This window comes from Jaculus jaculus, chromosome 12, assembly GCF_020740685.1.
Source record: "Jaculus jaculus isolate mJacJac1 chromosome 12, mJacJac1.mat.Y.cur, whole genome shotgun sequence".
Classification (NCBI taxonomy): domain Eukaryota; kingdom Metazoa; phylum Chordata; class Mammalia; order Rodentia; family Dipodidae; genus Jaculus; species Jaculus jaculus.
Genome location: NC_059113.1, coordinates 24,619,108 through 24,645,323, shown reverse-complemented (window position 1 = coordinate 24,645,323; position 26,216 = coordinate 24,619,108). Strand labels below are relative to the sequence as shown.

Here is a 26,216-nt window from a genome sequence, read left to right as displayed (position 1 = left end):
GCACAAGGGGGCACATGCCTCTGGTGTTTGTTTGCAGTGGCTAGAGGCCCTGGCGTGCCCATTTTCTCTCTCTCTCTCTAATAAATAAATAAAATAAAAATATTTTAAAACTCATATCATACTGATCTTTACCTAGTAGAATACAATTCTCATTTATGGTTATCAACATTAGCCAGCAGATTAAACTCCTTATGCAGGACACAAAATACTACTGAGTTTTAGAGGATTCTGTTTCTCAAAATCAATTTATCTCATTATTTCAATCTTATAATTATGTAACAAGAGGCTTATTGTGGTATGAATTACAAAAGACTGAAACAACTATTATTCACTTAAACTCTATGGTTATCTTTAAATTTAGAATGGCTAGAAATAATCCTATTATACCACAAAACAGTATTATAGGGATTAAGGGCTTATTCACTTCTGAAATATTACTAGTTAAGAGTATACAGACTCTGTATTAAGTCTCAGGAATTTATAAGCATGTCACATCTAAGCCAGAAAGCTTTACTCCCTTGTCACCTGTCTTTAGCTCTACAAATCTTCTTATGTACCTGAAACAACACTAAGGACAATGCATTATCTCAGCTCATAGGAGCAGTGGCTTAATTCTCCTGAAATGACCTCATTTTGCATGCTCTTCAAACCTACCACACTGCACAATGCTTCGAAAGCGAAGATCACAAGCTGGTCCAATCCCGTGGACTACAAAAACCAAGTGGTCTATCTGTAAAGGTTCCCCTATGAGTAAAATTAAAAAGAAAAAACATTTCCATTTAGTTATTCATGTTCTCTAAATATCAAAACTCACTCTAAACAAGCTATATATTCATTTTCTTAGTAAATGTATATTACCAACACTTTTTTTGACACAAGGTTTCATATATCCCAGGGTAGTCTCAAATTCAATATGTAGCCAAGGATGACCTTGAACTTCTGATCCTCCTATTCCTACTTCCCTAGTGCTGAGATTACTGGCAGGTGCTGCCATGCCTGGTTTATGCCATCTGAGGGTTTGAACTCAGGACCATGTGACTATTGGACAAATATTCTACCTACACCCCAGCCAACTTTCAAGTTTTAAAACTACTTTGAAATAACTGAAAGTTTACAGAAAACTGGAAAAAATAGTAAACCTCCCATACACTTTTAACAAATTCAATGTTAAAAAATTATATGTGTGTATGATATATGTATATGGGCATATGTGTGCTATGGCACACTTTTAGAAGTCATAGAATAACCTCAGGGTGTTTCCACTTTTTTTTGTTTTGTTTTGTTTTCCAAGGTAGAGTCTAGCTTTACCTCAGGCTGACCTGAAATTCACTATGTAGTCACAGGGTGACCTCAAACTCACGGCAATCCTCCTACCTCTGCTTCCCCGCTCCCTACCCCAGTGCTGTGATTAAAGGTATGCGCCACCAAGCCCGGCTCCACTTACTTGTTAAGACAGGGTCTCCCTCCTTGTTTTATCGCTGCTGCTTGTGAGCTTCTAGATTTCCCTAGCTCCACCTCCCACTGCATACGCACCACTCTATGTCCAGCTTTATGTGGGTGCTGAGAAGGGTTAAACTCAGATCAGCAAGCTTGCAAACAAGTGTCTTTAGCCACTGAGCTATCTCTCTAGCCCTTTTCTATTGTTGTTGTTGGGTTTTCAAGATAAGGTCTCTCGCTAGCTCAGGCTGACCTGGAATTCACTACATAGTCTCAGGCTGGCTTCAAACTCACAGCAATCCTCCTACCTCTGTCTCCCAAGTTGTTTTGTTTTCTTGAGTCAGGGTCTCACATATAAGCCAGGCTGATCTCAAACTTACTATGTGGCCAAGGAAGTTGGCCCTGAATACCTGTTCCTCCTGCCTCCACCTTTCAAGTGCTGGGATAACAGGCATGCACCACCACATGCAGCTACAAAGTCAATTTTTTTTCTTTTGTTTTTTGAAGTAGAATCTCACTGTGGCCCAGGCTGACCTGGAATTAACTATGTAACAGTCTCAGGATGGCCTCAAACTCTCGGCAATCCTCCTACTTTTGTCTCCCAACTGCTGGGATTAAAGGTGTGATGATTCTACTTAACCAGTTATTCAAATAATATTTGCTGTTTTTAAAGACTTAAATTTTAAACTCATCTTTTTGTTACCTTGTTTTAATTCAGGGTCTTTCTATTCAGTGAATGCTGGCCCGCAACTCATTAAATAACCCAGGCTGGCCTCAAATTTGAGATCCTTATGCCTCCAGAATGCTGAGATGACAAGTATGTGGCCAGCTTTAAATTCATCCTTTTGTGTGTGTGTTTATGTGTTTATGGTACGCATGCTTGTGCATGCATGGTTACATTCCTCAGAGTATTTGCATGTGTGGGTGTGCATACAAGTGGGAGTTAGAAGTCAATAATGAGTGCCTTCTCTTTTGTTTTATTTATTTGTTTATTTGTTTGTTTCTGTTTTTCAAGGTGGGGTCTTGCTCTAGCTCAGGCTGACCTGGAATTCACTATAAAATCAAGAGGATCCTTCTACCTCTGCCTCCTAAAGGCTGGGATTAAAGGCATGTGCCACCACACCCAGCAATTTTATGGTATTTTTATGAGACAGGATTTCTCAGTGATACTAGAGCTAGCCAGCAAGTCATAGGGATCTTCTTATCTGTCCCCCCCCCGCGCCCCCCCCCCCCCCCGTGCTGGCAACACAGGTGCACATTTGCACACCAGGTGTTTTGATGCTAGCTTTCTAGCTGACGGAGATTTGGGAATTAATGCCTCCCTGGAGGCAGTGTGTATTGCTGGGGGCAGGCTTATGGGTATTATAGCCAGTTTCCCCTTGCCAGTGTTTGGCACCCTCTCCTGTTGCTATTGTCCACCTTATGTTGACCAGGGGGTGATGTCCACCCTCTGCTCATGCCATCATTTTCCCCTGCCATCATGGAGCTTCCCTCTCGACCTATAAGCCAAAATAAACCTCTTTTTTCCCACAAAATGCTCTTGGTTGGGTGATTTCTACCAGCAATGCAAACCTGACCCCAACACACACTCAGTATTTATGTGAGTGCTGGGATCTGAACTCAAGTCCTTATACTTGTTTGACAAGCTCTTTACCCACTAAGCTACCTCCTCAGTCCTAAAGTCATCTTTAAAATTTTTTTTTATTTGAGGGAAAGAGAGAAAAATGGCACGTCAGGGCCTCTTGCCACCACAAATTATAGATACATGCACCACTCTGTGTATCTGGGTTCACGTGCGTACTAGGGAATTGAAACAGGGCTGGCAGGCTTTGTAAGCAAGCACTTTAAACTGCTGATCCATCTCCCCAGGCCCTACACTTATTTTTTTAAATTATAGTATATCAGGGACCTTGTCCAGGAGACAAATCAGCTCTGCTTCAAGATAAAGATATTTCATAATTCAGTTAAAAATGTTTAAAAGTATCCATAAGTAGCCCTAGATAGCAATGGGTAATTATCAAATGCCGCCTTCTTCTTTCTTTTATTTTAATGTGTAGCCCAGACTGACCTCAAACTCTTGATCCTGCTGCCTCCCCTTCTGCAGCAATTTCCTACTAGCATGTGTCACCACAACTGGCATCAAGTGCCTTCTGAAAAGTAGTTTTCTTGAGTTGAAAATCTTCAAGGACAAGAATTACTAGTAACAAACTTCTAGTTAAGCAGAGGAAATCAAGCTTCTTAAAATTAGTATCTGTGAAAATTTTAGAATCCAGGTATGGTGACAAACACTTGTAATCTCAACAATGGGAGGTGGAGGGGGAGAATGACAAGCACTAGGCCTATCTGGCTACACAGTGAGACCATCTCAGAATAATAGAAAATATTGTCAAAAACAATAAAACTTAAGTTATGCTAATTCAGAATGAGCCCATGATATTAAAAATCATTTTAAGCCTTGAGATATTCCAAATGCAAATAAAAGGTCACAAATTAGGGAATAAACAAGTAAGATGAGAACACAAGTAAATATAAATGATTAACATTACCACAATGAATGTCAACAGAGATATTCTCAACTCCTCTCTTCACGGTTCTTGGTCGACCTTGCTCAGTAGGTGTTGAACCCCACTCATCGGATGTTGCAATTGGCTGATAATGCACCATTAGCTTAAATAGAAAAGATCAGAGCTAAGTGGGACATCTCTATCAAGGCCTCTAACTCAGGGAACATTTCAGAAGAGGGAGCAGAAAGAAGTAAGAACCAGAGGATGGAGGACAGTGCTTTGGAATGCTGTCTTCTGGACATAAAGTGGCTGATGCAGTTATCACCTCAGAGCTGAGCTGCTGTCATTACCTGCACAGACCTGAGCAGTATTGGGACCATCAACATTTTATCATGAATGACTGGAGGCAAAAAAAAAAAAAGCCATCAAAACAGAAGAGGGAATAACTGAAAAGAAGGGACTTGGTGGTAGAAGAACAAGGAAAGGGGAACAAAAGAAGGTAATGGAATTGAATTATAATAAAAATACAAGATGGGCCTGGAGAGATGGCTTAGTGGTTAAGGCATTTGCCTGCAAAACCAAAGGATCCTGGTTCAACTCTCCAGGACCCACATAAGCCAAATACACAAGGGGGTAAATGCATCTAGAGTTCATCTGCAGTGGCTGGAGGCCCTGGCATGCCCATTCTCTCTCTCTCTCTCTCTCTCTCTCTCTCTCTCTCTCTCTCTCTCTCTCTCTCACACACACACACACACACACACACTCTCTCTCTCTCTCTCTCTCTCTCTGCCTCTTTCTCATAAATAAATAAATAAATAAAAATTTTAAAAATACAGTATGTACATGTGAAAATTGTTAATCCCAGCACGTGGGAGGCTGAGGTAAGAGAATCACTGTGCGTTCAAGGCCACCCTGAGACTACATGGTAAGACTACATGGTAAATTCCAGGTCAGCTTGGGTTAGAGTGAAACCCTTCCTCAAAAAAAAAAAAAAAAAAAAAAGTTTTTTAAAAGCCGGGTGTGGGGCTGGAGAGATGACTTAGCAGTTAAGGCGTTTGACTGTACAGCCAAAGGACCCAGGTTCAATTCTCAAGGACCCACATAAGCCAGATGCACAAGGGGGCACATGTGTCTGGAATTCATTTAGTGGCTGGAGGCCCTGGCGCATCCATTCTCTCCCTCTTCCTACCTCTCTCTGCCTCTTTCTCTCTCAAATAAATGAAGAAAATATGTTATTTAAAAAAAAAAAAAAGCCGGGTGTGGTGGCACATGCCTTTAATCCCAGCACTTGGGAGGCTAAGGTAAGAGGTTCACTGTGAGCTCAAGACCATCTTGAGACTACACAGTGAATTCTAGGTCAGCCTGTGCTAGAGTGAGACCCTCCCTCAGAAAACCAAAAATAAAATAAAATAAAATAATTTTAAAAACCCAAGTGTGGGGTGTACACCTTAAATCCCAGCACTGAGGTAGGAGAATTGCCATGAGTTCAATGCCAGCCCGGGCAACAGAGCCTGGGAGAAAGTGAGATCCTGCCTCTAAAAACAAAAACAAATTAAAAAATATATACATATATTAAAAAATATAATAAATAAATATATATATATATATATATCAGATCAGAGAAACATAGCCTACATTAACCTCTATCTAATACACTTTGAAGGACAGAAATCTATGTTTCATACATATAGTGAAATCTCAACTCTAGTTTCTTTCAACTCTGGTTTCTTTCTTTTTGGTTTTCGAGGTAGGGTCTCAATCTAGCCCCAACTGACCTGGAATTTACTTTGTAGTCACAGGCTGGCCACAGCAATTTTCTTACCTCTGCCTCCTGAGGTATGCCTCCACCATACCTGGCTTAGCAATTAAGGTATATGCCTGCAAAGCCAAAGGACCCAGATTCAATTCCCCAGGAATCACATAATCCAGATGCACATGGTGAAGCATGCATCTGGAGTTCATTTGTAGTGGTGGAGGCCCTAGTGTGCCCATTCTTTTCCTCCCTCCCACCCTCTTTCCCTGCCTCTTTCTGTCTTGCAAATAAATAAATTTTTCAAAATGTACTTTACCTTTGGATTGTGTAAAATAATAATTTCTCTGTTGGGAGATTCCAGTTTCTTTTTCCATTCATCCAGAGTTACAGCAAGCATGTACGTTTCCTTAAAAAATACATATTTCATTATACTTCTCTAATAACTTTTCTGTTAAAAGTCAAACTTACTATAATAAACATTACTAGACTAATGAGACCCAATAAGAAAATTGTTCTCCAATTAAGCAAATTAATTTTAAAATTCCCTTTTGGGCTGGAGAGATGGCTTAGCAGTTAAGTGCTTGCCTGTGAAGCCTAAGGACCCCGGATCGAGGCTTCCCCAGGACCCACGTTAGCCAGATGCACAAGGGGGTGCACGCATCTGGAGTTTGTTTGCAGTGGCTAGAGGCCCTGGAGCGCCCATTTTCTCCCCCCCCCCCCTTCTCTATCTGTCACTCTTAAATAAATAAATAAAAATAAACAAAAAAAATTTTAATTCCCTTTTCTGGAGAACGAACCTGGGACCTTGGATTACTAGGCAAGCACTCTACCACTAAGCCATATCCACAGTCCATTAAAATCCTTTTAAAATGACAACTGGTCAGGTGTGGTGGCGCAGGTCTTTAATCCCAGCATTTAGGAGGCAGAGGTAGGCGGGGATTACTGCCAATAGTTTGAGGCCACCCTGAGACTACATAGTGAATTCCAGGTCAGCCTGAACTACTAACTAGAGAGAGAGAGACCCTACCTTGGGAAAAAAAAAAAAAAAGACAACAGCAACGTACAGTAGCCTCTGTAATTTCAGCACCAAAAGGCTAAAATAGCAGGAATATCCTGAGTTTGAGAAAAGTCTGACCTACCAAGTAAGTTCCACACCAAAGTTACACAGAAAGACCCTGCCTCAAACAAACAGAAAATAATAACTCTGGTGTGGTGGCTCACTTCTTTAATCCCAACTCTTGGGAGACTGAGATATGAGGATCACCATAAATTCAAGGCCAGCATGGACTGCAGAGTGAGACTTAGCTTCAAAAATATTAGCCAGGGGCTGGAGAGATGGCTTACTGGTTAAGGTGCTTGCTTGCAAAGCCAAAGAACCTTATTCAATTCCCCAGGACCCACGTAAACCAGATGCACAAGGTGGCGCATGCATCTGGAGTTTGTTTGCAGTGACTGGAGGCCCTGGCACACCCATTCTCTCTCTCTTTTTTCTCTCTTCCTCTGCCTCATTCTCTCTCTCAAATAAATAAAAAAATATTTTTTTAAAAATTAGCCAGGTATGGTAGTGACACCTTTAATCCAGGCACTCAGGAGGCACAGATAGAAAAATCACCATGAGATCAAGGCCACCCTGAAACTACATAGTGTATTCCAGGTCAGCCAGGGCTAGTGGCTGAAAACCCTACCTTGAAAAAACAAAACAAAACAAAAAACAATTTTATTCATTAGTTAGTACAGGCCAAAAGGGGGGGGGGGAATCCTACAAACTCACTTAGATTAGATAACCATTATTCACTTTTTAATTTTTTAATATATATCTATCAAGAATATTAATGTCCAGGGCCAGAGAGATGGCTTAGCAGTTAAATGTTTGCCTGTGAAGCCTAAGGACCCTGGTTCAAGCCTCAATTCCCCAGTACCTATGTAAGTCAGATACACAAGGTGGCATATGCATCTGGAATTCATTTGCAGTGGCTGGAGACCCTGGTGCGCCCAGTCTCTCTCTCTCTCTCTCTCTCTCTCTCTCTCTGCCTCTTTCTCTCTCTGTATCTCTCAAATAAATAAATAAATAATTTTAAAAAATATTTTTGTTGTTTATTTTTATTTGAGAGCGACAGACAGAGAAAGAGGCAGAAAGAGAGAGAATGGGCACGCCAGGGCCTCCAGCCACTGCAAACAAACTCCAGACACGTGCACCCCCTTATGCATCTGGCTAACGTGGGTCCTGGGAAATCAAGCCTCGAACCGGATCCTTAAGCTTCACAGGCAAGCACTTAACCACTAAGCCATCCCTCCAGCCCAAATAAAAATATTTTTAAAGCCGGGCATGGTGGCACATGCCTTTAATCCCAGCACTCAGGAGACAGAGGTAGGAGGATTGCTGTGAGTTCAAAGCCACCCTGACACTCCATAGTGAAATCCAGGTCAGCCTGGGCTAGAATGAGACCCTACTTCGAAAAACCAAAATATATATATATATTTTTATTTTAAAAAAGAATATCATGTCCTATTTCAACTTAAAGAAGATGAACATTTTTTAGAGCAAGAATAACAAAGGCAAGATGGAAAAATGGCTTAGTGGTTAACACACTTGTCACCAAAGCCAAAGGACCCAGGTTCGATTCCCCAGGACCCACATAAGCCATATGCAAATGTGGAACATGCATCTGGAGTTCCTTTGCAGCAGCTGTAGCCCTGGCATTCCCATTCTCTCTCTCCTCTCTCTCAAATAAATAAATAAAAATAAAATATTTTTTTAAAAATAAAAAGAACAACAAGGCAAAAAGATCAATCTTGTGGCCATAGTTTAAATACTAACAATAACTACCATTAGGGGAATTTTTCACATTTAATTTAAAAGGAATAATAGAGCCGGGCATGGTGGTGCACGCCTTTAATCCCAGCACTCGGGAGGCAGAGGTAGGAGGATCACCCTGAATTCAAGGCCACCCTGAGACTACATAGTGAATTCCAGGTCAGCCTGGGCCAGAATGAGACCCTACCTCAAAAAAACAAACAAAAATTAATGATGATAATAATAATAATAAAATAAATAAAAGGCATAATACAGTTTCAATAATTTTTTTCAATAATATTTTAAATCTGGGGCTGGAGAAATGGCTTAGAGGTTAAAGTTCTTTCCTGCAAAACCAAAGGATCCCAGTTCAATTCTCCAGGACCCATGTAAGCCAGATGCACAAGAGGGTGCAGGCATCTGGAGTTTGTTTGGTGCACCCATTCTCATTCTTTCTCTCTCAAATAAATAAATGAGTAAGTAAGATTTTTAAATAATATAATGTTTTAAATCTTAAAATAAAACTACTTTATCCTGAAACTGCAAAAAGGAATGCTATAAAATATAACACAGGAGGATTGGGGAGCTGGCTTAGTGGTTAAAGAGTCTTGCTTGCAAAGCCAGCTGGCAGAGAATCAATTCCCTAATGCCCATGCAATGCCAGATATACAAAGTAACCCATGTGTCTATAGTTCATTTGCAGCAGCAAAAGGCCCCAGTATACCCATTTTCTCTCTCATTCACAAATAAATAAAAATATTTATATAAGTATAATAAAAAAAAGTTTAATTAAAATTAAAAAATCAATGTGACATAGAAGCCAAACTTACTGAAATTTTCATAAAATACGTCAGAAAAGTATATATAGATATATATATAAAGAAAAACTGAAGCGGGCACTGGGGAAATCACTCACTGGCTACTAAAGGTGCTTGCTTGCAAAGCCTACTACCCATGTTTAATTCCCCAGCACTCTTGTAAAGCCAGACAAAAAACGTGGCACAAGAGGACTTCGGGGTAAGACGGCAGCATACTAGCCGCACCACAGCAGCCTCGGGAGGGAAATAAAGAGAAATACGGCACAATATGCTCTTCTACTGAAAAGTGAAGGTGTATAAGTTATTATCAACCACATCAGAGATGCAGGAGAGACCATGATCTTCCAGAAAGGAGGAAACCAGCCAGAATCGCGCTGAGGCGCCAGCAGTCCTCCTGATCCACGAGCCCTCCTGCCCAGTGGCACAGAGTGGCAGGAGCAGAAACAAGGTGAGGGGATTTTCCACTAACTTCAGCCTCCTCATAAAGCCAAGAAACCTGAAGGGGAAGACAGCAGAGACCAGCGGAGCAGGAGCTGAAGGAGAATACAAACGGGACCAATGGAGCAGATCGGTACATCTCCGTGCACCCTGCAGTCTCCCATCCCTAGCTGTCAGGGCCGTGAACATCTGGAGAACTCATTCACCCCCAGCTGCCCACCACTGATTGAAGTGGGCACTCAGCATTGGTGAGATTGGAAGCCATCCCAAAAGTAACAGGACCTACTTATATATAGCCAGATACATAGGCCAGCACTGGAAGTGCTAATCTCTCTTTCCACGTTAGGAAAGGTTACATATTACATTTGAAAAAATATATTTTTGGTTGGCTTTACCCTTCTCAAATAAGCTATATTTTGGTGTTCCTTATTGTTGCCTTTGATGTTTTCTGATTTTAGGGGCCTTGGTCTTTTTCTTAAGTCACTATTGGGGGCAGGGTCTCACTCGGCCCCAGGCTGACTTGGAACCTATTTCAGACTATAAATCTCAATCTCCCAGTTGACAGGATTAAGGGTGTGGGGTAACATACTCTCTTAAGGACTTTGGCTTTATTAGATTATCTGTTTAGCTTAATTCCCACACTTGTATAAATATTCTGTGCTGGTTTTGATAAATGTCTATACTGCTTAGTTGAATTTTAGAATTTGCCAGTAATCTGCTTCACTCAGTCTACTACAATACTTGAATAGCAGGCAAACTCAACACCTAGCGTCACTTCTGCTATTGCTCTTGGAGTATAAGAACTACACCTAACACCTTAAACTCCTACACTGAAGATATATAAAATCAAATTTATATGGCTAAGAACACTGCAGATAATTAGAAAATCCAAACATCAAATTACCTCAAGATGCAAAAACTTCTACATTATAATACAAGAAACACACACACACAAAAAAATCAAGACAATAAAATTCTACCAAAAATTGTAAACTTATCAGAAATAACCTCCAATGAGACTGCTGTAGATGAAATGCCTGACAAAGATTAAAAAAAAAAAAAGATTAAGCTGGGCATGGTGGCGCATGCCTTTAATCCCAGCACTCAGGAGGCAGAAGTAGGAGGATCGCTGAGAGTTCGAGCCCACCCTGAGACTACAGAGTGAATTTCAGGTCAGCCTGAGCCAGAGTGAGACCCTACCTTGGAAAAAAAAAAAAAAAAAAAAAAGATTATATCTGTTAAAAGAAATCAAAGAAGAAAACCAACTCCTGAAGGAATCCTAAGAGATTACAGGAAACCAACTTAATGAAATAAGTAGGTCAATACAAAACATGAGTAAGGAAATAGAAATAATGAAAACATTCCAATAATAAATACTAGAAATAAAATATAAAGTCAAATAGAAAACTCTGTAGAAAATCTCACCAATAGAATGGATCAAGGAAAAAAAAAAAAAAAAGAATGGATCAAGGAGAGGACAGAATATCTAAAATAGAAGACCAGGTGGCAGATCTAATACAGTCCAACGAAGAGAAAGACAAACTAATAGGAAGACATGAATGGGAATTTCAAGACCTTTGGGACAATATGAAGAAATCAAACATAAGAATTCATAGCATAAACTGGGCGTGGTGGTGCACGCCTTTAATCCCAGCACTCGGGAGGCAGAGGTAGGAGGATTGCCATGAGTTCAAGGCCACCCTGAGATGTCAGAGTTAATTCCATGTCAGCCTGGACTAGAGTGAGACCCTACCTCAAAAAACCAAAAAATAAAATAACAGGTTTGTTTGTTTTTGTTTGTTTGTTTGTGTTTTTGGTTTTTCAAGGTAGGGTTTCACTGCAGCTCAGCTCAGGCTAACCTGGAATTCACTATGTAGTCTCAGGGTGGTCTCGAACTCATGGCGATCCTCCTACCTCTGCCTCCCAAGTGCTGAGATTAAAGGCATGCAACATAATAAGTATTTTCAATAAAATCATAGAAGAAAACTTCTCCCAAGTAGGGAAAGTGATGCCAATACAGATACAGGAAACCTACAGAATGCCAAATACACAAAATCAGGAAAGAGCTACTGACTCATATTATAATTAAACTACAAAACACACAAACAAAATACATATATACAAGAAAAATGGCAAAAATAAGCACACACCTTTCAATAATAACTCTTAATATCAATGGCCTCAATGCCCCAACCAAAAGACACAGACAGAGGTAAAGAAAAATGAAATTATGAAATTTGTAGGAAAATGGATGGATCTGAAAAGGATTATATTTAATGAGGTAACCCAAGCCCAGAAAGCCAAACGTCACATATTCTCTCTCATATGTGGATCCTAGCAACAAATGAATTGACTTCTATGTGAGTTGGAATAAAACTCAGTGGCAGAGGCCAGTAAGCTAGAAAGGAGATGTAAGTAGAACAAATTAATGGGGGTGGAAAGGCCTAAGTAAAGTCAGGGGAAGAGATTGAGTAAAGGAAAGGGGGAGGGTTAATAAAAATCTAAGAGGTAAGTATGGGGGGTGAGGAGGGAGGGAATTACCATGGGATTTTTTTTATAATCATGGAAAATGCTAATAAAAATTTTAAAAATTAAAAAAAAAATCTAAGAGGTGCCAGGCATGGTGACACACGCCTTTAATCCCAGCACTCGGGAGGCAGAGGTAGAAGGATCACTATGAGTTCAAGGCCACCCTGAGACTACTTAGTGAATTTCAGGTCAGCCTGAGCTAGAATGAGACCCTACCGTGGAGAAAAAAAAAATCTAAGCAGGTGGGCTAGAGAGATGGCTTAGCAGTTAAGGCATTTTCCTGCAAAGCCAAAGGACCAAGGCTCAGGGTTCATTACAGAAGAGGTGGTGGAAAGAATGTCAGAGCCAAAGGAAGGGTAGGACTCTTTACAACACATTCCTCCAGACATAAAATGGCCTGGATATCCATGACTTGGCAGTGCCTGACACTACCTACGCAAGACCATCGTAACAGGAGGAAAGGATGATGTCATCAAAATAAAAGAGAGGGCTGCAGAGATGGCTTAGTTAAAGCGCTTGCCTGCAAAGCCAAAGGACCCAGGTTCAATTCCCCAGTACCCATGTAAGCTGGATGCAAAAGGTGGCACATGTGTCTGGAGTTTGTAGTGGGTGTGGTGGTACAGACCTTTAAACCCAGCACTCAGGAGGCAGAGGTAGGAGGATCACTGTGAGTTCCAGGCCAGCCTGAGACTACATAGTGAATTCCAGGTCAGCCTAGGCTAAAGTGAGACCCTATCTTGGAAAATCAAAAATAAAAAGGAGACTAGGGGCTGGGTGGATTGCTCAGTGGTTAAGGTGCTTGCCTGAAAAGCCAAAGGACCCAGGTCTTCAATTTCCCAGGTAAGCCAGAAGCACAAGGTGGCAAATATGTCTGGAATTTGTTTGTAATGGCTAAATGCCCTGGTGTGCCAATTCATTCTCTCTCTCCTGCCTCCTTCTCTTTCTCTCTCAAATTAATAAAAATAAATTTTAAAAAATAGGAGACTAGTTAGAAAGAAGAGATTCTATGGAGGGAAGATAAGAGAGGAAGGAAAAGGGAAGATAGTGAGAGGAGATTATGAACATAGTACATTGTGTATTTGTATGGAACTTGCCAATAAAAAGTAAAAAGTGAAAGACAACTGACTGCAGGGGTCCAAGAGACATTGCAGAGGAAGCAGCAACATGAGCACTGCTCTCAATGTTAGCCTGACAACCAGCTCTAGGGAAATGATGACTGACACTGTGGTCACTCAAACCTTATCAAAGCAGAAATCCAGAGGCTAAAGAGAACTCAACACTAAAGTAGACTTCTAACCTGCCCTCCAAGGCTAGGGAACATTGTGTAAGAAGGGGTGGAAAGACTGTAATAGCTACAGAGTAGGCAGGATTAGCCAAGGCACTGCTCCCCTACCCCAGAGACTGACTGAGGCCTTCAGGACCCTAGAGTGAATACCAATTACTCCACTGAGGAGTGTCCTCAGTGGAAGGGAGCAAGGGAGAGGGGATATAAGAAGATAACCTGCTTAAAAAAAATAAAACTTAAGGGCTGAAGAGATGGTTTAGTGATTAAGGTGCTTGCCTGTGAAGCCTAAGGGCCCAGGTTCAATTCCCCATCACCCATGTAAGACAGATGCACAAGATGGCCCATGTATCTGAAGTTCCTTTGCAGTAACTGGAAGCCCTGGAGCACCCATTTCTTTATCTTCCATTTCCCTTCTCTCTATCTCTCTCTTTCAAATAAATAAACAATTTTTTTATTCGTTTTTCAAGGCAGGGTCTCACTCTAGCCTAGGCTGACCTGGAATTCACTATGTAGTCTCAGGCTGGCCTCGAACTCCTGGCGATCCTCCTACCTCTGCCTCCCAAGTTCTAGGATTAAAAGCATGTGCCACCATGCCCAGCTATAAAATACTTTTTAAAAATAAAATGAAATAAAAAATTTAAAAATAAATATGTTACACGAGAGCCAGGCATGGTGGCACACGACTTTAATCACAGCACTTGGAAAGCACAGGTAGGAGGTTACCATGAGTTTGAGGCCACCCTGAGACTACATAGTGAATTACAGGTTAGTCTAGGCTAGAGTAAGACTATACCTAAAAAGAAAAAAACAAAAATTTAAAAAATGATGAAAACAGTAACCAAGAAGTGGTCAAAGGCCTACCTCTAGAACTTGACTGAAGCTCTCTGAGTAGGGGACATATTTATTGTCTTTGTCTCCCTTGTAGAACCAGGTACATCGTCTCACTTCCGATGGCAGTTCATCCCAGTACACGGCATACCGCATCCTCTCCCCTAAATGAACATCATATCTGCCTCCATCAGTGGGAACAGCTCTCCCATTGCAATATTTTCCTATTAACAGTGGCAAAGGGGAAAGATATATTTCACAATAAATTTCCCAAACTACAACATTCTAAGTAATATTGTGAAACATGTACACAGTTTTAGATACATATTAAATAAAATGAAATTCAAATAGTATATTTTTCATGAACTACTTTGTGAATGTCAAAAGCACTTGTGGCATTTTGCTTGTTTTTTTTTTTTAATTTTTCATTTAATTGTGTGCAAACAAACACCAGACACTTCCACCACTTTTCATAACTGGCTCATATGGGTGGTTTGGGAATTAACCCTGGCCAGCAAGCATAGCAAGAAAGTGACTCTTAACTGCTAAGCCATCTTCCCATCCCCCCCACACCCCATTTCCCATTTGTGGCTTTAATAAACATTTTAAAATACTACTTAAGGGCTGGAGAGATGGCTTAGCAGTTAAGTGCTTGCCTGTGAAGCCTAAGGAGCCCGGTTCGAGGCTCTATTCCCCAAGACCCACATTAGCCACATGCACAAGGGGGTGCACACGTCTGAAGTTCATTTGCAGTGGCTGGAAGCCCTGGCACGCCCATTCTCTCTCTCTCTCTGTCTGTAGCTCTCAAATAAATAAATAAAATAAACAAAAAAAATTAAAAATAATAGATTTCATTGATTTAAAAAAAAATACTACTTAAACAGCTTTGTTCTTTTTCTGAGGGAATACAGTCATTCAAAAAGATTTTTCCAGCCGGGTGTGGTGACTCATGCCTTTAATTCCAGCACTTGGGAGGCAGCGGTAGGAGGATCACCATGAGTTTCAGGCCACCTTGAGACTACAGAGTGAATTCCAGGTCAGCCTGGGCTAGAGTGAGACCTACCTCAAAAAACCAAAAGAAAAAAAAAAGATTTTTCCTAAGTTATTGCATTAGAAATGAAAGGTAATTAATGATAATCATGCTGATATAACATAACTAACACAATTGTTGTTTCATGAGAAGAAAAAACATTTTAGAGTTCATTCTTCTGTAATGTGACCACATACACTCTCCTTAAACAAAAACTAAAATACAACCTAGAATGTAAAAGATATTAAGATATTATTTGATAACTATACAGACATTATAGTAGATACTGTTTTCAAGATATAAATCAATTTCTTAAATAGTATAAATTATGGGAGTACCAATATGGGATATGTAGAAAAGAAAACAAGGGGCTGGAGAGATGGCTCAGCAGTAAGGCACTGCCTGTGAAGCCACACACATTTAATGCCAGTACCTGGGAGGCTTAGGTAGGAGGATCACTGTAACTTTTGAGGCCATTCTGAGACTACCTAGTGAATTCCAGGTCAGTCTAGGATAGAGGGAGCACTACCTCGAAACAAACAAAAAATCAAAACTGCAAAACCTAAAACTAAAACTGAAAAAAAAAAAAAAAAAAAAGCCAGGCATGGTGGTATACTCCTTTAATCCTAGCACTAGGGAGGCAGAGGTAGGAGGTTTGCTGTGAGTTCAAGGCCACCCTGAGACTACATTGTTAATTTCAAGATCAGCCTGAGCTAGCATGAGACCCTACCTCAGGAAACCAAAATAAAGTAAAAACCGGGTATGGTGGCGCACACCTTTAATCCCAGCACTTGGGAGACAGAAGTAAGAGGATCGCTGTGAGTTTGAGGCCAGTCTGGGATTAAACAGTTAATTCCAGGTCACATGAGCTAAAGTGTGTGTGTGTGGTGGGGGGACAGGGACGACGGGGACTGCAGATAAGAATGAATATATACATGGGACCAAGCGTGGTGGTGCATCTTTAATCCCAGAACTCCAGAGGCAGAAGTAGGAGGATTACTGTGAGTTCAAGGCCACCCTGAGACTCCATAGTGAATTCCAGGTCAGCCTAGGCTAGAGTGAAACTCTACCTCAAAAAACTAAAGAAAAAAAAATGAGAAAGAATATATATGTGTACATATACTTCTCATTTATTTATCAGTGTTAGAGCATTTGCATAAATGCTAGAACCTACATCTGACACAGGCACAGAATAATAAATGGGAAAAAATCAAGAACTTATTTTTAACAGCTATTACATGTTAGTCTGAGAGAGATGAAAGTCTGTTTTAAGTCATCATTTTTATCCTACCAGAGTCATATGCCTCTTCTAGTTGCTGTGAATCCTCAGTGTTGAAAGGAATCCATGTCTCCTTAGAATCTATTATTTTACAATAAAACCAATGTGGAGAAACTGGTTCATACAAGCTGGCAGCATCCATGTCTATGAGCTCAAAGGAACTACATGAGCTTGGTGCCGGTGATGGAGCTGATGGGGACAACTGCTCCTGGCGTGATTCCGCAGATGACATTCCGCTCTCTAAAAGACATGGCGAAACTGTCAGAACAAATTACCTTTCTCTATTGACAATGTCATTGTTTGTGTGTGCAGGCACACAAAAAAACTGGTCATTTTAAGGAACAGTTACTTGCTGAAAAAAAGTAACAATTCTATATAATTTAAAATAAGGGCTGGAGAGATGGCTTAGTGGTTAAGCGCTTGCCTATGTAGCCTAAGTACCCCGGTTCGAGGCTCGGTTCCCCAGGCCCCACGTTAGCCAGATGCACAAGGGGGCGCACGCGTCTGGAGTTCGTTTGCGGAGGCTGGAAGCCCTGGCGCGCCCATTCTCTCTCTCTCCCTCTATCTGTCTTTCTCTCTGTGTCTGTCGCTCTCAAATAAATAAATAAAAATAAAAAATAAAAAAAAAGAGGCTACAGACAGCACCAATGGAGGGGCAGAGCTATGTAAGCCTTTAAAATAAAACTGTGGCCAGTGTGGTGGCACACCCCTTTAATCCCAGCTCTCAAGAGGCTGAGGTAAGAGGATCACCGTGAGTTCGAGGGGAGGCCAACCTGAGACTACGTGGTGAATTCCAGGTCAGCCTGAGCTAGAGTGAGACCCCACCTTGAAAAACAAAAATTAAAAATAAATAAAAATAAAAATGTGGGCTAGAGAAATGGCTCCATGATTAAAGGGCTTGCTTGCAGAGTCTCACAGCCCAGGTTTGCTTCTCCAGTACCCATGTAAAACCTGATACACAAAGTAGTACGCTGGAGTTCCTCTGCAGTGACAAAGAGGCCATAGGGAGCCCATTCCCTTTCTCTTCTGTGTTCTTGGTTCTTCTCTCTCTCTCTCTTTGCTTGCAAATAAATTAAAAATTTAAAAATAAATAAAATGTCAGGCTGTAGAGATGGTTTAGTGGTTAAGGCACTTGCCTGCAAAGTCTAAGGACCCAGGTTTGATTAACCAGTACCCACATAAGCCAGATGCACATGTGGCATACGCATCTGGAGTTCGTGTGCAGTGGCTGGAGACCCTGGCATGCCCATTCTCCCTCTCTCCCTCCACACCCTCCGCCTCTTTCTCTCTCAAATAAATAAATTAATTAATTAAAAAAAATCAAAATGTCAAACTACTGCAAGAGGGGGGTTTTAAATAAATGTTTCTACTAGATCATTTTGCCCTGGGCCTCCAAGTGTCAGAAAACTGCATAGTTTACTCAAACAGCAAGGTGTAAAACAAGCCTAGAATTTCAAGAAACATATGGTTAAAACTGATTACAGCAAAATATTTTACAAGTTTCCATCTGAACCTAGTTGCCAAAGGCAGCAAATTTACTCCAACCAAGTTAGTGCGTCATGTCCTAATTAAACACCTAGGTTTAAGGCTCCAGGAACTTACCTTAACACATTTACAAATAAAATAACAGAAAAACACTTAGGAACCATTTTGACTTATCCTTAAAACGTGTTCAATTAGCCGCTGTAGAACGTTCATACTCAAAACAGAAAAGCCTTGCCTGCGGCCAAGGTGCACCTGCGCACCCGGTCCTAGCGTCCCCGGTTCAGATGAAAAGTAACAAGTGACCTCAAAAGCCTCTTCAGAGAAAAATGACGGGTAGATTTCTACCTGTCCAACCCATGACAGCAGGCAAAGAGGCAAGCGCACCCCGTAGCCCAGGGTGGGAGAGGGCTGCCAGCCCGGGCACAGAGGGTTGGAAATACCTGCTCCCGGGCCTTCGGGCCCCTTCCCGCTCTTGCCCCGCCCCCAGGCGCCGGCCGTGCCCGCTGCAGACTCCGGCTGTCCCGGGCCAGCCCGGAGGACCCCAGGGCGGGGGACAGTCGGTAGTGGGGCGAGGGCGGAGCCTGATGGGCCGGGCCGCTCCCGAGTCTCCCGGCTGCGCATCCTCCTCCTCCTCCTCCTCCCCGAACCGAGAGCGTGCGTGCGGGGCCGCGGCCCAGCCCGCCCGCCGCCGCCGTCACGGACCTGTCCCGGCCGGCCTCCCGGCCGCGGCTCACGCTCGCCGGTCCCCGCTGAGGAGCCCCGGCATGTCCCCGCGGCGGCCGGGCTCCAGTCTCCCGCCGGACGCGAGGCGCGGGGCGGAGCCTGCAGCCTCGCCCGAGCCCCGGCTCCTCCGCGCTGCCTGCGGGCGGGCGGGCGGGCTAGCGGGCCCGGCTGCGAGTCGGGGCGCGGCGTGGACCGCCACGGGTGGGCCGGGAGACTCGGGGCGGGGGGGGGGGGGGAGGACCGGCCGGAAGTGTCGCGAGAGGCTCGGGGAGTCGCGCGAGACGTGGGTCCTCCTGCGGGCAGGCGCCCTCCTCCCGAGCGGCCGCGGGTGGGGTCGGGGAAAGGGAACCGAGGCCCAGAGCCTTTGCCAGGGGCGGTCCAGGTTCTTCACCGTTAACGGCGTGGAGTGGACGGGGCGGACTCCAGCAGAGCTGCTCACTGACCAGAGGGCATCGCGGGCCTGCACAGCCCGGCGACCCCAATGGCCGGGGGGCGCCCAGGGATCCCCGGCCTGACGACAGCACTTGCCCCGGAGCGTGGGGAACTGCGTGGGCCGGCGGCTGCAGACCTCCGTTATCTGGGCGCTGGGAACGGGTCTGCGTTGGCAAGCACGGTCTTCCTAGCCCAGGCTGACCTGCACCTCACTCGGAAGCCCAGGCTGGCCTCGGAGTCGCCGCGAGTCTCAGCCTCCCAGGACTGGGACTAAAAGCTTGCGCCACCACCACGGGCGCATCATGATTGGCGTGTTGAGTACTCTCCCTTGCTTGTTTATGAACGCTCAGAGGCCGCCAAAAAAAAACCTTATCCCTAACGTCAGAGACGAGAACTTGACCGGAGTCAGGAACTGCTGGGGACACCGCAAACGATATGTGGATATGTGTTCCGCCAAACAAGATGATGTAACTCACAGAATGTGTTAGCTCATGCCTGGCAACCCAGGATTCAGGAGGCCGAGGAAGGAGAATCGTGGCGAGTTGAAGGCCACCTTGAACTGCAAAGTGAAAAGTTTGAAGACTCGCCCAGCTGTCCGGTTTTATTTAGTGAAAAACCTCACTTCCTTTGGTTGTTAAATAAGATACTAGAGGGCTGGAGATGAACTGCAGTGGTAGAGGACTTGTTTAGCAGGCGCAAGATCCTGCTGCGCATGCCTGCAGGTGTGAACTTTTTTGTTTTTTCGAGGCAGCATCTCATTCTAGTCCAGGCTGACCTGGAATTCACTTTGTAGTCACAAACTGGCTTCAAACTCACAATGATGCTCCTACCCCAGCCTCCTGAGGGCTGGGATTAAAGGTATAATCTACCAGCACACAGCTATAAATATGAACTTTTATCTTGGGAGGTGGGTATAGAAAAAAACAATTCTAGCCAGACGTGCTAGGCCACGCCTTTAACCTTTAATCCCAGCACTTGGGAGGAAGAGGCAGCAGGTGACTGACTACATAATGAATTCCAGGTCAGTTTGAGCTAGAGAGACCCTACCTCAAAAAAAAAAAAAAAAAAAAAAAAAGAACAAGAAAGAAAGCTCTAGACAGACCAAGTGTTTGCAAACCATAGATCCAACAAAGAATGGGAAACAAAACTCTCAAAACCCAAACCATAGTTTCTTCCTTTTTTCTTTTAACATTATGAACCACTAAAACTTTTTAAAAAATATTTATTATTTATTTGAAAGACTATGGACACACCAGGACCTCTTGCTGCTGTGAACAAACTCCAGACATACGCATTTGGTACACTGCGCATCTGGCTTTACATGGTGTGGTGGTTTGAGTCAGGTGGTCCCCCATAAACTTAAGTGTTCTGACTGCAAGGTTCCCCAGCTGATGGCAATTGGAAATTAACGCTTCATGGAGGCAGTGTATTTTGGGGGGCGGACTTATGGGTGTTATAGCCAGTGTCCCCATGCCAGTGTTTGGCACACTCTCCTGTTCCTATTGTCCAACTTACATTGGCCAGGGGGTGATGTCCACCCTCTGCCCATGCCATCGTTTTCCCCTGCTATCGTGAAACTTCCCCTCAAGCCTGTAAGCCAAAATAAACCTCTTCTCCCCACAAGTTGCTCCTGGTTGGGTAATTTCTACCAGCAATGTGAACCTTACTACAACACATGGGTACTGGGAAATGAAACCTGGGCTGTCAGGTTCTGCCTGACAGTGAGTGCCTTTAACTACCTTCCCAGCCCCAGATCATAGTTTCTATTACCAATCTCACGTAAGAGAACCAGGGCTTCTTGGACAAATGATTGGAATACAAAACATACAAGATCAGCCTAATCATCTTGTGGTAGGAAGTGAAGGAAAAACAAGCACTATCTGCACACATGGACAGTGTTGGGAGTACAGTTGGCCCCACATATCCTCAGGTCCCACATCTGCAGATAAAAATTGTTTTGGGGCTGGAGAATGGCTTAGCGCAGGCAAAGAATCCCTGTTCTACTCTCCAGAACCCACGTAAGCCAGATGCACAAGAGGGCACAAGCACCTGGAATTCGTTTGCTATGGCTGGAGGCCCTGGCATGCCCATTCTCTCTCCCTCTTTCTTTCTTTCTTTCTTTCTTTCTTTCTTTCTTCCTCTCTCTCTCTCTCTCTCTCTCTCTCTCTCTCTCTCTCTCTCTCTCTCTCTCTCTCTCTCTGTGTGTGTGTGTGTGTGTGTATGTATGTATTTTTTTAATTGTTTTTAAAGATTTTTGCCTCTGGGAGATGATCAGTGGGCAAAGTGCCTACAGAGCAATTATGAGGACTTAGGTACTCAGATACCCAGACCCCATGCAAAAGCCACACGCTGGGCTGGGGAGATTGCTCAATGGGTTAGAGCACCTGCTGTGCATGCATGAGGGCCTGAGGCCATTTGAGTTTGATTCAGCTGGGCATAAGGGAAGTCATGAACCCTAGGGTTGTAATGCCTGCTGAAGTGTGCCTAATTGTATATATTATGCTCACCAAACTGCCTAGTAAGCACTTTTTTTAAATGTTCATACCACCTATTAAAGGTACTCTCACTTTTGGTTAGAGAAGCTTCTCTTTTCAGATGGTGGTGACCTCTGGGATGACTCAAAAGGCACCACAGTGCTGAGAAGTGACAGAGGAGAGCTCAGCACTGAAACATCTCTATCACACCTTCCAACTCAGGGTCCATTGAGGAAGAGGTGGCAGAAAGAATGTTAAAGAGTCAAAGAATAGATAGCGAGGCATGGTGGTGCACGCCTTTAATCCCAGCATTCTGGAAGCAGAAGTAGGATTGCCGTGAGTCCGAGGCCACCCTGAGACTACATTGTAAAATCCAGGTCAGCCTGAGCTACAGCAAGACCCTACCTCAAAAAACAACACAACAACAAAAATAAGGAAGGCTAGGACTCCTTACAATGCCCTCTTCCAGACACAAAATGGCTTACATATCCATGGCCTCACAGTGCCTGGCACTACCTACACAATAGGAGGAAAAGATTATGACATCAAATAAAAGACTGAGAGGGAGGGGATATAATGGAGAGTAAAATTGTGAAGGGGGAAGTGTGTGGAGGGGATTATCATGGCTTATTGTCTATAATTATGGAAGTTGTCAATAAAAAAAAAATAAAGAAAAACAGAAGAGCGAGGAGGAAGGACACCCATGTCTTCTCTAGCCTCCATGTATGCATCTGCACACATGTGCACACACCACACACATGCACAAAACAGAAGGCATGGTGGCTTCTGTGGTCCCAGCACACCCAGAGCAAGAAGGGGAGAGGGTTAGAGCCTCTGGGTGCTTGAAAATGGGGCAGTGAACAAGAGACCACTTCTCAAAACACATACATGCTGTGACACGTGCGTGCATACACATGCTAAAAAACCTTGCCCTGAACTAAATGCGTACACTTTATTTAAGAAAGAGGCAGAGAAAGAGAGAGGGTGCAAGGTGCACCAGGGCCTCTAGCTACTGCAAACGAACTCCAGATGCAAGTACTCGAACTGGGGTGCTTAGGCTTCTCGGGCAAACACCATAACTGGTAAGCCACCTCTCCAGCCATTTTTTTTTTCCTTGAGGCAGGGTTTCACTCTAGCCCAGAACTCATTCTGTAGCCCAGGTTGACCTCAAACTTTTGGTGATCCTCCTATCTTACCCTCCTGAGTGTTGAGATTAAAGGTATGGCCACCATGCCCAGCCTCAGACTTTTCTCCTTGTGATTATTTGACTACGTATGTCAAAAGGAAATATGAGTTCAAGGCCAGCCTGAGACTACAGATTGAATTCCAGGTCAGCCTGGACTAGACCAAGACCCTACTTTAAAAAATAAAAAAATAATAAAAAAACAGAACAACAACAGCAACAAAGGAAATATAAGCCCAAACAATACGAGCCCCATTTCCCAATTTGAGCACCAAAATAAATAAGATAGTATCAAACTGTCATATAAAATGAATACAGTTGGTGATGCACACTTGTGATTCCCTGTTGGGCACTGCCAGGCACAGGCTGGAGCCTTCAGGAGGGGGCCTGAACTGCCAGGCAAGGCTAAGGACCACCAGGCTACAGGAGGCCACTCCCTCTCCAAGTCCCGCACACCTGAATTTAGGCTTTGCTCATAGCCCTGTGACCTTTCAGCCAGCAGCCTTTACAGTCTGTAGACCCTAGATCACCTGACCCCCCTTGCCCCGCCCCCACCATTGCCTACGTGCTAGAATGAATGTCCCCATATGCTAATTAGGCATCAGCAATGCACTTGGTACATCCAATGCTCTTAGGGTCCCTCCCCCACTCTCAGATGCTTATAAACCCATTTCACTGACAGTAAACTGAGAGAGCTGTTCACCAAAACTCCCAAAAGTCCTTTACTTTCATGCACTCACCCACCCCAGTTAGCTGGGCATTTTGGGGGGACTGTGGCTGGCTCCAGAGAAAGAACTCAGGACCCCACAATTCCCAGCACTTGAGAGTTGAGGCAGAAGGACTGCAAGTTCTATCCAGTGTATAAAATAAATATCCATGAGTACATGAATGTATGATTACAGACGTGAACAGAACCCAGGGCTTGGCTTTGTATATGTTCAGCACGGCTTAGAGGTTAGGCGCTTGCCTGTGAAGCCTAAGGACCCTGGTTTGAGGCTCGATTCCCCAGGACCTACATTAGCCAGATGCACAAGGGGGCGCACATGTCTGGAGTTCGTTTGCAGTGGCTGGAAGCCCTGGCACACCCACTCTCTCTCTCTCTGCCACTCTCAAATAAATAAATAAGAATGAATAAAAATGTATGAGCTGAGGATGGGAAGGCACACCTTTAGTACTGACATTCTGGAGCTGAGGTAGTTGAGTTCAAGGCCAGCCTGGACTAGAATAAGAACCTAGCTTGAAAAAAAGAAATGTATCAGGGCTGGAGAGATGGGCCAACAGTTATTAATGCTTACTTGCCTCAAAATACAAACTCCAAAAATTTTTTAAAAAAATTGAAGGTTAAACCGGGCATGGTGGCACACGCCTTTAATCCCAGCACTCGGGAGGCAGAGGTAGGAGGATCACCATGACTTTGAGGCCACCCTGAAACTACATAATCAATTCCAGTACAGCCTGGACTAGAATGAAACCCTACCTAGGGGGGGAAAAAAAACAGAAAAAAAATAGAGGTTAGAGAAGCTTCTTTTCACATGGCAATGTCCACTGGGATGACACAAAAGTCACCATAGTGCTGATGTGTGACAGAGCAGTGTTCTGCACTGAAACATTTCTACCACAGGCTCAGAGTCCATTGTGGGAGAGGTTGCAGGAAGAATGTAAGAGCCAAAAAAGTAGGACTGCTTACAATGCACTCTTCCAGACACAAAATGGCCTGGGTATCCATGATACAACCTACACAAGATCTTCATAAGAGGAGGAAAAATGATGACATCAAAATAAAAGAAAGATTAACTAAAAGGGGGATGGAGGCAAGTGGGGATGGAATTATCAGGGTTTACTGTCATCAATACAAAAAAAAAAAAAAAAAAAAAGCCAGGCATGGTGGCACAAGCCTTTAATCCAAGCACTTGAGAGAAAGAGGTAGGAAGATCGTCATGAGTGATCACCCTGAGACTACATAGTGAATTCCAGGTCAGCCTGAGCTAGAGTGAAACCCTACCTCAAAAAACAAAACAACAACAAAAAAGTCATACATCAACAGCCACTCTGTAAAGTACAAAACAACAGAACATGCTTTTAAATTTTTTTCTTTTTAAATTTATTTTATTTGAGAGAGAGAATGGGCGCACTAAGGCCTTTAGCCACTGTAAACCAACTCCAGACACATGCACCACCTTGTGCATATGGCTTACATGGGTCCTGGGGAATTAAACCTGGGCTCTTTGGCTTTATAGGCAAACAAACGCCTTAACCACTAAGCCATCTCTCCAGCCCTTTTTTTCTTTCTTCTTTAAATATATTTTACTTATTTATTCATGAGAGAGAGGCAGACAGAGAAAGAATGGGTGTGCCAGGGCCTCTAGCCATTGCAACTATAGATGCATGCACCCCCTTGCGCATCTGGCTTATGAGTCCTGGGGAATAGAACCTGGATCCTTTGGCTTTGCAGGCAAATGCCTTAACCGCTAAGCCATCTTCTCCAGCCCTCTTTTTTATTTTATTTTATTTATTTTAATTTTTATTTATTTGAGAGCAACAGAGAGGAGGCAGAGAGAGGGGTAGGGGGGGAGAGAGGGAGGTAGGGAGAGAATGAGCGTGCCAGGGCTTCCAGCCACTGCAAATGAACACCAGATGCGTGCACCCCCTTGTTCATCTGGCTAACGTGGGTCCTGGGGAATCGAGCCTCAACCAGGTCCTTAGGCTTCACAGGCAAGTGCTTAACTGCTAAGCCATCTCTCCAGCCCTCTTTTTTCTTTTTTTTTTTTCTTCACTCTAGCTCAAGCTGACCTGGAATTAGCTACGTAGTCTCAGGGAGGTCTCAAACTCATGGCGATCCTCCTACCTCTGTCTCACAAGTGCTAGGATTAAAGGCATGCGCCACCATGCCCAGCAAAATTCTTAACTGCTGCCTAGAATTCTGCACCCAATTAAACTATTAACCCAGTGCCAGGTGGCACAGACATTATTTATTATGCAAAATCTTAAAACATTATGTAGCCAAGCATGATGGTGCACACCTTTAATCCCAGCACTTGAGAGGCTAACCTAGGAGGATCACTGTGAGTTTGAGGCCAGCCTGGGGCTACAAAGTGAGTTTCATGGCAGCCAGGACTACAATGAGGCCCTGCCTCATATAAAACAAAAACAACAACAAAATATGTCCCATGAAGTCTTTTCTAGGAATCTACTGGAAAATATGCTCTGCCACAACAGAACAATAA

General features: G+C 43.4%; 1 protein-coding gene across 4 annotated transcripts in view; it reads right to left on the bottom strand.

The window, feature by feature from the left end:
- Positions 1-18,969, bottom strand: part of Ddhd2 (DDHD domain containing 2) — a 57,443-nt gene extending 38,474 nt beyond the window's left edge. For 3 of the 4 annotated variants that reach the window (XM_045131421.1, XM_045131423.1, XM_045131424.1), the window contains exons 1-6: positions 18,298-18,316; positions 16,708-16,935; positions 14,420-14,610; positions 6,011-6,100; positions 3,984-4,104; positions 655-744 (exon numbers count right to left, since the gene is read on the bottom strand). In XM_045131421.1, the coding sequence (XP_044987356.1) occupies positions 655-744; positions 3,984-4,104; positions 6,011-6,100; positions 14,420-14,610; positions 16,708-16,927 (712 nt within the window). In that variant the 5' untranslated portion in view covers positions 16,928-16,935; positions 18,298-18,316. Of the gene's footprint in view, positions 1-654; positions 745-3,983; positions 4,105-6,010; positions 6,101-14,419; positions 14,611-16,707; positions 16,936-18,297; positions 18,317-18,882 lie in introns of those variants that run through there. The other variant, XM_045131422.1, reaches the window with a different exon arrangement.
- Positions 18,970-26,216: the final 7,247 nt, after the last annotated feature.